The sequence below is a fragment of the Notolepis coatsorum genome (genome assembly GCF_963971535.1).
Source record: "Notolepis coatsorum genome assembly, chromosome: 15".
NCBI classification, from domain to species: Eukaryota; Metazoa; Chordata; class Actinopteri; order Aulopiformes; family Paralepididae; genus Notolepis; species Notolepis coatsorum.
This window is the reverse complement of record NC_140179.1, coordinates 14,955,641-14,969,208: the sequence shown is the minus strand read 5'-3', so window position 1 is coordinate 14,969,208 and position 13,568 is coordinate 14,955,641. Positions and strand designations below refer to the sequence as shown.

The following is a 13,568-nucleotide window of genomic DNA, read 5'->3' as shown; positions in this document are numbered from 1 at the left end:
ACAACACTTATTTCCAGCATGATGTGACGTAACGCTGTAGTTTCATTCTTCCTCTGTGTCGTCACAGCGAACACCCTCACGCTCCTGGACCAGTGCTCCTTTGAGCTGATCAACATCTGTGGGATGATCCAGGACCAGGCGGACCAGGCAGACTGGGTCCACACCCTGAGCACGCCGGCCGACCCGGATCACACCCTGACAGGACGCTGCAGAGGTGCTGAGCGCCACAGTGAACAACATCACGACACAGATGAATCATGTCTCTTAAGAATAGTGCTGCTCTCTGAGCTCTGGTCTCAACAACACACGGCCAGATACCACATCACTGACTGAGCATAGAGAGTCGAGGAAGATGTCAGCCATTAAGATTTGATTACAGATGTTACAGATGTACTGATTACGTTTTTTTTGCCCCTGATCCAAGTAATTTAATATTCAGTATCTGAGTCCAGGTTCCAACATTTGTATTTTCCTAGATGATATAGCAGCACGGTTAACCGTTTGTAGTGTGCTAGTAAAGGGTTAACCTTCTGTAGTGTGGTAGTGAAAGGGTTAACGGAGATGTCAGCGACAGACTCAAACATCATTTATTATTATCAAAAGGCCAATAATTGGATATGTTGAAATGTTGTTTAATGTTGTTTAATTTAATCTTCTTGTTATAACCATTACAGTGCGTTGGCTACATCGGATGATAACAGATGTTTGAATAATAAGCCTGGCATGTAATTATGAAACAACAACATCAAACAGGATTTGATGTCCTCTGATCACTGGCTTTGACCCGCTGTCGATTGTCTGCTTCTCCTCCAGGTTTCTTCACTCTATAAATGATAAAACATCAGGTTTAAAGTTCTTTGTTATAAAAAACACACACATACTGCACATGTACTGTTCTGAACCTGGACCTAGGATTGGGCTGGTATCATGTCAGAACTCCTGCGGTCCTTTGTGTGGGTATTTTACCGGTAGAGTTTCCACTCTGTATCATTATGGCTGGGCCTGGTATGAGTATAAGATAAGATAAGATATTCCTTTATTGATCCCCTTGGGGAAATGCAGGCATCATAGCAGCATGGGGGAGGGGGGAGTACAGGTAGAGAAGACAAGGTACAGGTGACATAATTATAGTACAGTGGAGAAGTAAAAAATAAAATAGAATAAAAAAGCAGTGTAAACAATATAACAAATCAATATAATTAACTCTGGACATGTGCATATGGGCAACAAGGTGCGAGATGAGGGTATGTATGCCCTCTGTTATATTTGCCCTACAATAAATAGTTACAAATATATAATCTAATAATCCAATAATCTAAATGGAATATAATATATAATCTGAAAATGTTAAAATGCTAAATATATGATCTGATGAAGTATACAGTATTCACATAAGGTGCGGTATGCATAAGGTACTGTATATTGTCCTTTTAGGTGGGAGTCAGCTACTAGGTTCCTAGTAGTTGGATGTCTGGCAGCAGTCCCTGCCCACTGTTGTGGAGCCTGATGGCCGCTGGTATGAAGGACGGTATGGTATGAGTATGGTACATTGTCTTTTTTTCATTTGATTTGAAATCTTTATTTCGAACATGCAATGAATACAAACAAACAATAACAAAAGCAAAACACAACTCAATCTACATGTTCGAAAAGGAGTAGGAAGAAGTATACACTTATTTAATCCTACCCCTTTTCCACTACTCAAATGAGTGTACTATTTTAAAACATAAAAAAAAAATATATATATATATATATGCAAAAAAAAGAAAAAAAAACTATATATGTAAAACATGAAAGAAATAAAATAAAAATGTAAACACCCGTGAATATCAAGTCCCTTCCTCATCCCTGTACCTCGTGAACATCATTTCCTTATACATCAGTTTGAATTGTCTCATGTTTGGACATTGCTTTAGCACCACATTTAGACTGTTCCACAGTTTCACTCCACTTCACGCTTGGTGTGGATACACGTTTTCCTTCTTTTTTTGTTTTTGCAAGGGCTCCTCCTCCTGCCTGAATAGAGAGACACAGGGATCGCCTCGAGATTTTGTTGTCTGAAGTGTATTTCCCATATAAACGGGTATAGACATATACATGTACTTGGAATTATTCTTTTTGGAATACCTTCTGGCTAAGGTAAGGTATATTCTATGTCTATTTTACCGAACCTGAAACATGTTTTTGTAACAATCACAGTTTTGTGTTTTACCGGACGTAAAACATGCTTGACAAACACAATCACAGTTTTGAGTGAAAACGACCCCCCCCCCCCTTGATGATTTTATGAATGCACATATGTATATACCTTTGATTTGGGAGTATTTGGAGCTTCAGGCGATTTGGGCTTATTGCATATAATGTGACATACAGTATCTCGCAATCTATGGAAAAAGACTGGATTATTCTGGAAATGGGGCGATGTTTAGCGTGTAATAGCGCACAAACTACAGTATGTAGAAATGAACTGGTTAGTCAGTGTTGCACTATGAACAATGCCTGTCAAATGAGCAGTGTTGGACAAGTTACTTTTAAAAAGTAACTAGTTACAGTTACTAGTTACTTCTTCCAAAAAGTAACTAAATTACTTACTCAGTTACAAATTATTAAAGTAACTAGTTACTTCAGAAAGTAACTATTGCGTTACTTTCCTTTTTTCTTTTTTTACATAAGTTTAACATACACAAATCTAAACTATTTTAATGTTGCTGTGGGACAAAGTGAGACTAGCCTCCAATCAAATGCCATGTATGTAGATATTATAATTACTATGTTTATATAGTGGATCATTCAAATACAATAGATGTTTTGGAACTTTTGATATGTATTGCCCCTCAACAGGCCACAACTGGGCAACATTAAATTATGCTTGTTAAGCACTATACCAAAAATAAATAACAAATATATACTGATTGATTGAACATTTTAATTAACAGATTGCAGAATGGGTACAGCAGTACGGCTCAATACACACAATTGTTAAGGGGATGCAGATCAGAGAAAGACTTTCGTCTTGTTTACATCAGGGTCCCCCATTTTCAATTCATGACATTTATGACATACACAACATACAGATATAAGAATCTAATTGAATCATTCTAAACGGATCTAATCATGACATTTAAGACATGCATGACATACAGATATATATCTCTGCGCACCAGACTGTGCTATTAAACCAGGAAGTGCAGCACTATGTTGAGGCTGTCAGCAGTAGAGCCACTACTGCCCTGCGCTACAACACAACAAGAGTGAACCGCGGTCTCACGCTGACTGCTCGCTTATGTTGTTCCGTTGGAATCGTTTTGGATCATTTGGGCTCAATACGTACTGTACACTACACGGACTTGCGGTCTCACGCTGACTGAATCGCTTGTGTTGTATCGCTGTGTGTCAGACTGTGGATGCTTTCGAACACCCGCCCACCTCTACCTCTGATTGGCTTACCATGACATTGTACTCAACCTCAGCCAATCGTCAGCATGTATCCGCTTGGCTCGCGCAATGCCCAGTAAACAAGGAAGAACATATTGCCTCTCAGCGCAGATATCTGTCTGATGAAAGAAACAGGTTCATTCATAGTAACGTGCCGTATTTATTTGCAGTAACGGTAACGGCGTTATTGAGATTGGAAGAGTAATCCGTTAGATTACTCGTTACTGAAAAAACGAATAGCGCTACTTATAGCGCTGTTATTCCCATTACTGCAAATGAGCCATACTATTGTCTCCATAGCTATAATACAGAACACACGATGGGTCCGCAAACATAGCTAAAATGGTCAATACCGCTGGCGCCATTGAGTAGAGATGGGAAAACAGCGTGGCGGTCAATGAGTTAAAGGAAGCAGTGGTCTGTGGTGCTCTGAGGTAGTCAGGGAGGGCATTCCACAGGCGAGGAGCAGCCGAGCAGAAGGCCCGGTTGCTCATGGTGTGAATGCATATAAACCTAGCACTGACTCAGAGCAAGTACTGCATGATAGACCAGTATAGTGAACAAAAAAGAAAAAACATCTACTCACAGATCTTTAGGCTCTTGGCTGAATTGGATTTATGAGTGAGGTGAGATCTGAAAAAACAATTGACCAGAAAAGCACAATGAATTTTCAAAAGTTCACAGTGTCTTGAAGGAGTAGTGTCTTGAAGGAGTACCTCAAAAGTGTGAGCTGCTTAACAGGAAGTGATTTGTCATAATAATTCTGCCCAAATAAGGCCCTCAGGCTCCGCCCATCTCCCCCCAAAAAAGAGCCATGGTCAAAACTACAGTAGTTTAGCATTGCAGCACAAGTCCTCCCAACGTCCCCATCTTCAGTCCAACATCCACTCCTTTAGTGTTGGCAATGTGGCTCTTACAAATACTGTAGGGTAGTTAATTAAAGGAACACGCCAACTTTTTCGGAAATTAGCTTATTTGCCATCTACCCTGGAGTTAGACAAGCAGATACCCTTTTCTTCGCTGTGCATACATTAGGCTTAGGGAACAGCCTCACCGTTAGCCTAGCTTAGCGTCATTCACTGGAAGTAGGTGTGCCAGTGTATCCTAGTTCCCAACAGTCACGAAATACACTCCAAATACAACTCCAAAACGTTCCTGTAAACATGTTGTGACCTGTGTATTTACCATGTGGATAAATAAAAAAGTGAATGACGCTAAGCTAGGCTAACGGTGCGGCTGTTCCCTAAGCCTAATGCATGCACAGAGAAGAAAAGGGTATGTATCTGCTTGTCTAACTCCTGGGTAGATGGCAAATAAGCTAATTTCCCAAAAAGTTGGCGTGTTCCTTTAACAAGACATATAATCCTCCTGTAAAACATCCCTTTATCTCTCCAATACGCCAAATGCACTGTAAATGACAAAATTACTGGTAAACCGAAAAGGAAAAAACTTCCATTTTCAGCATAGACATGGTGAGTGAGGTTCCCCCCTGTTATTTTCCCCCATTGTAGCCATCAAAACTAAAAGTATTACAGCCAACATATATTGTGTATGTTCCTAATCTTTGACAGAGTCATAGATTATTTTACGGTTACAACCATAAAGGTAAATGTTTTAAATGAACTTAGATTTTGAGAAAATTAGTTTTTATATCATAATCTTTACCCATTTCCATGGTAACTACTACAATACCCATAAGCCTCGCCAATCTTGGACCAATCACAAGGGCACAACTACGAGTCAGGTAATCATGGGTATATAATTCCAATAGTCATTCAAATGTTGTTTTGACTATTTCGGTTTTGCAACGTTGTCCTCTCAGCTCCGCAGCGTTCACTCAAAAACTGGTCTACAAAGGACTCCCTCCCTTGTCATATTGGAACAGATCAGATGTACCTTCAAACTCAATGAGGAGGATGAGGTCATCGTTCTTCAAATAGCTCCTCCTCCTCATATCATGGTGGGAGAAATAGCCATTCCAGCCCCAGGTCCAGCCGTGGTAACAGCCGCACACAGGGTCGTACGTCCCCATCTTAGAAGGCTTGTCCCAGTACGGGATACTGGAGTCTACAGAAACAGAGATATCAAAAAGGTGCAATCAGTGCAATCATCTAGATTTAAATAGATAGTTCATCTAGATTTAAATATTAGATTAGATTATATTCAAAAAATGTATTGTCATTATACAGCACAAGTATAGTACAACAAAAATAAGTTTGTCATACAACCAGAGTTCAAATGTAACAGTAAATTGCAATAGTAATATGGATGCACCGAATATTCGGCCACCAAAAATTATCGGCCGAAAATGGTTAAAAATGCATTTTCGGCTTTAGCACCGAAAATATATCACCGAATGTCAAAGAACAGGGTTACGTAACGTTCGTAACCTAAAGTGTTGTTGTGATGACGTAATCAAAACGCGGCTACAGACTTTGCGCAACGTATAACGTGAGCAGCTTGGCAGCTCTTCTTGCGTTCTACAGCCTGTGATAACTAACTCCTCTTGGGAGTCACACTGTTTCTATGTAAACTCCTTGAGCAACGCATCCAATAAATGCGTCTTTAACATGCTTTATATCCTCGCCATTACTATATAATTATATATAATAATAATAATAATAATAATTATTATTATTATTATTATTATTATTATTATATGCCCGTCGCGGTTAAAACCTTTTAAACTAATGTTAGCGTTAAGCTAGCTAACAACGCTTCCGGTCCTCTTTCACTCGTCTCTCGTAAGCTACGTCACCCCCCGCTAAGAGTCACAGGAGATGTAGTAAATACAACAGTCCTTCCATAATTCCATGAATTATGACAGTAGCCACTACAGTAACATCATTAAGTCTGCTATAAGCTATACTCCCTCTCGTGTGTGTGTCTTTATGCAGATCTTTATGCAGTTTTAAAGCATCTTGGCTTTGTTCTGAATGCACTTTGTTGTAGTTATCCTACAGAGAAAAGAAAATGCACTTGACTTTAATGCACATTTTGTTGTATGCAAAGAGAACATTTTTAAATTGTACAATCTTTCAGCAGTCAGTCTGGAATTAATGTATGCATTCAAAAGTGCTGAATAAATGTTTTATGGGCCCATAATAGTGATTATTAATATTATTTAAGTTAAGTTTTGCCATAATCATGTCTTTTGCCATAATCAGGTAGCCATGGGGAAAAAAAAGAAATACCTTATCTATATATTTATATGAATCATTTTCGGCCTTTCGGCATTCGGTTTTCGGCCAACTGTTTCCTTTTTTCGGTATCGGTTTTAGCCAAGAATTTCCCATTCGGTGCATCCCTAGTAATATACAATGTACAGGTGGTTAAACTGGGTATATAATATATAAATTAGTACTACTGAGTGTAGTGCTAATCAGATGTAGTCAAGGGTCAAGAGTTGTAATATAATATGTACAGTGATACAGGTATGAAGACAGTATGGTAGTAGTCATACTGGCCAGCTAAGAATAGGTAAGGGATATGTACAGATATAGATATAGTATCTGTAAAAGGTATTATGTGCAGGTAAGTACAGACCGGTGTGGATATATATACGGTGAGAATAAATATATTTATTCGGTATATACAGCATTATTGTACATGCCATCATACAGAGTTATGATTTATATGCAGGAATATAGAGGGATTATGTAGGTATATTCAGATAAATATGGATATAAATATATTTATTAGGGCTGGGACTTTATCGCGTTCATTTTGATTAATTAACTACAGAAATTACGTCAAAGGAAATTACGCATTTTATCGCTCTTTATAAATGTTTTGCACTCCAGACACCACCGCGGAACGTTTCTCAGTGGACAAGTTCCTCGGCATACCGTTTATACAGTTGCACAGCGTGCATGGACCACTGCACTTCCGCGTTACATTGAGCTCATGCGTGGGGGAGAAAATGAATGAATGTGGATGAGAGCCTCGACATTAAGTGGTTGTAGCTACGGCTGTGGGGGTGCTGGAGACATGATCCAATAGACTTTTATACACCTGAGTATCCTGAGTATCGGCCAAGCTATAGTCGCTTTTTCGCACCTAGTCCCGAACTACGCATGGGAAAATTGATGAACCAATCCGTGGGCAATCTGCGCATGCGTAGTTGGAAAGCCACACTCATTGGCTACATCCCTGTCCAATAATCTTCGAGGTCGCCAAATGATGACGGAGCTACAGCACCGGGAGTCTGGGGTGGTCATCGAAAAGAAAAAAGCTCTGCCGTGTACTTTGGCGCACGCCTCACATATCGGCATGTAACTCGAGAACTGCTGAACGCATTCTGTCGCCTGAAAGGGCAATCGACAGGCAACAAATATGGCTTTAATTCTATTTATATATTGTATTACAGAAAATGCAGACGCGAGCCGCTAGAGGTCGGCAAAGTGGCGCATCGCGCCTGTGGGAAAATCGTCCTCAAAACGTCCTGGGGCCGGTGCCAGTTAAGAGTTATTAAACCTAATTATAAATAAAATATAAAATTATAAATATACACAATTATATTTTCTAAAAGTACTCTAGTATACCTTTTATGCATATATTATACTACTACTACTACTACTACTACTACTACTACTACTACTACTACTACTACTACTAATAATAATAATAATAATAATAATAATAATAATAATAATAATAATAATAATAATAATAATAATAATAATGGATTGGCCTACATGTTCACTCAGATATTGGGTGACTCCCACATACCTGGTATGAGGTGGGTGTGGCTGGTGGTGAAGCTAAATGAGAAGGATTGCCTCTGGAGCACATCAGCATCTTGGTCCATCAGTGTGATCGTCACCTGTCTGTTAGCAAAGGGAATGACAAGACTCTTTCAATTAGGAAACATTATTTATTAGGAGAAAATGCTCAAAGCATGTAATTCATCAAGGAAAACATGATCAACAAAATCCTCTCTGAGTGTCATGGTGATTTAGTGGATTAAGTTCCATATCCTGTCATATAGCCTCTAATTCTTGCTATATTTTTTAAATGGTAAAAGGCTGATTCTCTTGATGTGGGAGTTAAAGTTCAGATCAGAGTCAATTATAACTCCAATACCTTTTACCAGTTGTTTTGGCTTCAGAGATAAGGACTCAAGATGTACAGTAACTTTAAGCCTTTCTTTTTTTTAGCACCAAAGACAATTATCTCGCACTGACACAGTGAGTCTATGGGAGCATAGTCATCCGATGAGAGGGCTATATGTATAGTTTGGTGTCATCTGCATAGTTATGGTAAGCTATTTAGTTATTTTTGCATAATTAGGCCTAATGGGAGCATATAAAGGTTTAATAAGACGAGTCCGGCGGCCGGGTAGCGCAGCGGACTAAGCGTCTGTCTACCACCACAGAGACAGTGGGATAGAATCCAGCTGTGGTGCTTCTGGGTTGGCCGGCCGTCCATACTAACACAATTGGCAGTGTTAGCGGGTGGGAAACCCGGCGAGGGTGGGTCCTGGTAGTTGTAAACAGCGACTCCTACAGTTCGGTCAGGGCGCCTGCACAGCAAGGGAAGGATCTAGTGTGACCTTCCACACGTTACACTCTCCCAGTGAGAGTCCGCACTGCCAGGTGAAAAGAAGTGGTGGGCTGGGTACACATGTGTCGGAGGAAGCATGTGATAGTCTCCGCCCTCCCAGACCGACGGTAGGGGGTAGAGTGCGCAACGACCAGGAAGGGGATTGGGAATTGGCATAACGACTAACATTGGGATGGGAGAAAAACGGAAAAAGAAAGGGGAAAAAGATCATTAAAAAAAAATATATAAGAATAAGACGGGTCCTACAATTTTACCTTGGGGTACCCCACATGTCATATTAGTTTGTTCAGATGTGTAATAGCCAATGGAATCAAGTAGTTCTTGTCTTGCAGGTATAGGACCAGCAACTGTAAAACATTTTAAGAAAGCTTGTTGGCAGGGTGTCAAGGCAATGACGACTTAAGGCCTTAGCATAGCTTTCACAGGTGTAACCTCTTAATGAATGCTTAATTAGTAATTGGACTTTTTATTTTTCTATTGGAGTCCAGGGGTATGTTGGGTATGTTGGCCCAATAACAACTGGTGGTTGGTGAGGGAAACTTCATAAGTGTTTAATGGATCTGATTTCTAGAACCCTAGCACATTCCTTACTTACCAGCGATGTTGTTGATCCGAGAAAGGCCGACCGCTCGTCTGGGTGTTTTTAACGTATGCGTACTATGGTCATAGACCCTGATTGTGACAGTGATTGTAATGTTACTAGAGCTACTACCCATTTGACTGTAGTTAGCAAAGCTATGATACATAGCATGCTAGTTGCTAATGTTATCAATCGGTTCCGATGCTGTATTGTATCAAATGGAACATAAAACCGTTAGCGTTAGATTGCTAACTTCAGTCAAAAGGATCTATTTTATTAGCATGCTACTGGCTAGCTAGATAGCTTGGCTTCAATCTGTTCTGATAAGGAATAAGAGTCTGCTATGTTGTGGTTGCACACGGACAGAGTTAGGGGGTGGCAATTCATGTTTGCAGAGTAAATCATTTTGCATTGTTTACACATGTCCTGCATCTTTTCACTAAATACATACACCTTGCTTAAAACCACGGGCCGAAGGCATCGTGGCATTTTGCCCTCGTCTGCCGGCTCCGAGCTGCGTTTTCGCCGATCAACCAATACATTGTTTGAAAGTTGAATTTGCCGCCTTTCGATTGTCACCATACTCAATCTATTGCGTGCTTCCAGTCTTGAGTTACAAGACGAAACATCCAACAAGCAGCATTTGACAAGCCATTCGATCACGTCCGGTTTGGTTGGGTCCTGAACGGACCCGTCACTGCTGATGGCGAAAATGATTGACCACCTTTGTAGCCAAATCAATTCTGGAGCCAACGCTATCCCATGCGAGGTCTGATCACAACGATAATGGGGTAGAAGAAGCCGGGGAAGACCTTTGTTTTGACTAGAGCCTCGGAATCAATGGAAGCGGATAATCATACCAAATTAACACCGGTACACACATTACAAAAACCTTTGTAAAACACAGATTTTCTGTGGGATTGTTATAAACTTTGGACCAGTACTAGATAAGACGTCAGGCTATGGAACCGTTATGTTTTCCAGCTCCTACCGCTCAGCTGGAACTTAAAAACAGGCATCTGGCAACAAGTAAACAGAAATGTGAGTACACTAAACTTTTACTTCAGTGTGTTCAAACCTCTTTAACCCTATTTCATTAGCACTCAGAGTGATTCCTCTTTGTTGTGGAAGAAATATCAGAATGTTTCCTTTCAAAAGAGACCAGACTCATGCATGTGCTATAAGTATAAAGTATAAAAAATCGCAAATTACTTTGGGTATCGTCAGGCAACTAGCCCCTTTTTTATGCCCGATGCATATGTGGTTAATAATGTAACACAATCATATGCTTCTTGTTCTGATCTGCTGATGCTTCAGTGATTTTATTCTACATTCCATTCAGGGGAGGAAACAAACTTTTTGGCTTACCAGCCAACTGGCGAGTATCTGATATTTTTTTCCAGCCAAACAGATTTTTTACCAGCCAAAAATAAATCGCTAATTGTGATAATTACTTCTTTGTATGTCTTCGTCTAAATTGATTTTCAATCATAGTAATAATCACACCGTGTCTCTACTCTTTAAACTATTTATTAGCATAAAACATTAATAACAGTGTCTCTACTCTTCACAATATTAGCATAAAACATATTAACATGAAAGAGGGATCTATTCTGGACTGGGTTGGGTTGGGTTGAACTGGGCAGTGAAAGATGCTGGGTTGGACTGGGTTGGGCAGTGAAAGAAAAAACCCGAAGTATGTTGTGAAGTGTATAGATAGATGTGAAATGTATAGATGTAGCAGTACTGTCTATCTGTATGTGGTGTATGTCATATGTTATGATGAATTGAAAATGGGGGACCCTGATGTAAACAAGACGAAAGTCTTTCTCTGGTCTGCATCCCCTTAACAATTGTGTGTATTGAGCCGTACTGTATTGTACCCATTCTGCAATCTGTTAATAAAGTTTTCAATCAATCAATCAAGTTAACTTTGAACCTCGGTTGTCAAGCGGCAAGCCGCGTCAATGTTGTGTATGCATCTGGGTAGGCATCACAACGGTGTTCACTGTGCCTTTAAGACGGCCCGGTGGTCTTACGACAGGGCTGTGAAATACCGTCAAGTGTTGTGGTATCGTCAGTTGGGTTGGTGTGCTGTTGTGCACTGGTTGAGCTAGCCCCTTTCGTGACTGCGATGTGCAAGCCAGGGGCTTTTGAGCGTGAAATAAAATGTCTAACCTTACGTCGTAGTTTGGTGCGTTTTTGGAAACATTATAGTCAAGATAACAGATAAACCATAGCTAACATGGGGCTGGCTGCTTTGAGCACACGCGCACACGGGGCTAACGTTAGCTAGCAAGCAGCTCTATAGCTAAAACGCTAACTAGAAGCTAACCACTGTATACAGTTCCAATAGACTAACATTACACCTCTGTGATTTAAATGTGTCCTTAGTAACTTATACTCGAGGGTTGTACTAGGGTTGGATGCAGTTCCCCGTTAGTCAGTCTGTCTGTTTTCCATCTTCTGCTGTGTTTAACGTTATCTGTTTGCGAGTGCTCCCTTGACTGATGGCTAGTACTGCGCGAACTTTTATTAAACATTCTATATGTACGCGGGTTGGCCAGTACTGCAGGAACTTTTATTAAACATTATATGTTTGTGGGTCTTGTGCAGTGCTCTCGTGGCACTGTCAACTAAAGCGAGCACTCAGAAGACGCGCACCGTTTGCCAGTGATAGTGATTGCAGATTTTTTTTTTTGTTTTGTATACTCGCCAGCCTGGCGAGTGGTCTTCATGAATCACTCGCCAATCGTAAAAAATACTCGCATTTGGCGAGTAAAGTGGCCTAATTTCCTCCCCTGGTTCCATTTGATACAACACAGCATGGGAACCGAGTGGTAACGTTAGCGACTAGCATGCTATGTATCTTGACTTTAACGTCTTGGCTTAACGCCACGTTGTGTTTATCATTTTGCCATTTCACTCATAGCCTAAATCAAGCCAAAATCCATTATCTTTTAATACAGTTTTTGACAGGCAATAAACAGGGGCCAACACTGTCCCCCTAACAACAGATGTTTGTTTGTCTGTTTATGTACGTTTCCAATGCAGTTTTCACAGTGCTAAGATGACATCACGGATGGGAATTAAATAAAGAACGTCTTATGCATCAGTCGAGACTCTGTCGTTTGGATCTAAGGGCTGTAACAAGGTCTATAAAAAGATGTCTATAATAACTATTTTGAAAAGCATTTCATCTGGCTGCCAATTTTTCCCCCAATTTCAAAACGTTTTGCTGCCATGGAATAAACTACCAAATCAATCAGAGAACGTTCATTGTGCCTCTGTCTTTGTCGGACCGTGTTTGTGCTGTTGTGGTATTTAAAAATGGCCGTTGTGCCTCCGTGCTCGGGCAGGCTCTGTGTTTCTCTTCCTCGAGTTACTATACAGGTCCACATATTTCTCACCACCCCCTATGGTCTATTTACCTGTTCCCAGCCGGCCACTGCAAAGCATGGTCGTTCTCTCCTGTGCTCAGGTGGAAATAAGCTCCGATGTAGCCTTCGTAGTATGAGTTGGGGAGGAGCTGGATGCCGAAAGCGTACCCCTCAGGGCTGTAGAAGCGGGGACTCTGGATATATTCCCCCGTGGTGTAGCTCTCGAGGTACTGGCTGAACTCCTTGATGCGCCAGGTGGCACTCGGGCACGGCGTCTCCGCCAGGGTGATGTCGTCCACGATGACCCCGCCCACCTGGGAGTGACCGGGGTCGCCACGGACGCCCTGGAAGGCGTAGCGGAACCGTCCGTCCGTCTCCATGGCGACATGGGCGATCTGCCATGAGTCGTCCCTGTTTTCACCTGGACAAATGGGGGAGTGAGGAGAAGTGGGGTGGGGTTGGGTTAGTAGGAGAAGGTAACGGAGTATGTTCTTCTTGAATACACAGGTCGATACAGTAAATACATACTCACATTTGAGAAATATATTATCCTTAATTACCAAATCATGAAATTGCTGATGTTTTAATGATCAACAAAAAGTAGTTCA

The 13,568-nt window shown here is 40.8% G+C and overlaps 1 protein-coding gene across 1 annotated transcript in view; it reads right to left on the bottom strand.

Moving 5' to 3' along the window:
* LOC311241685 (meprin A subunit alpha-like) overlaps positions 1–13,568 on the bottom strand; it is a gene marked incomplete at both ends in the record, with an annotated part of 73,668 nt that overhangs the window by 23,057 nt on the left and 37,043 nt on the right. Inside the window, 4 exons of the mRNA XM_084330562.1 lie at positions 81–206; positions 5,332–5,502; positions 8,167–8,264; positions 13,012–13,381. Of these exons, the coding sequence (XP_084186688.1) occupies positions 81–206; positions 5,332–5,502; positions 8,167–8,264; positions 13,012–13,381 (765 nt within the window). The remainder of the gene's footprint in view (positions 1–80; positions 207–5,331; positions 5,503–8,166; positions 8,265–13,011; positions 13,382–13,568) is intronic.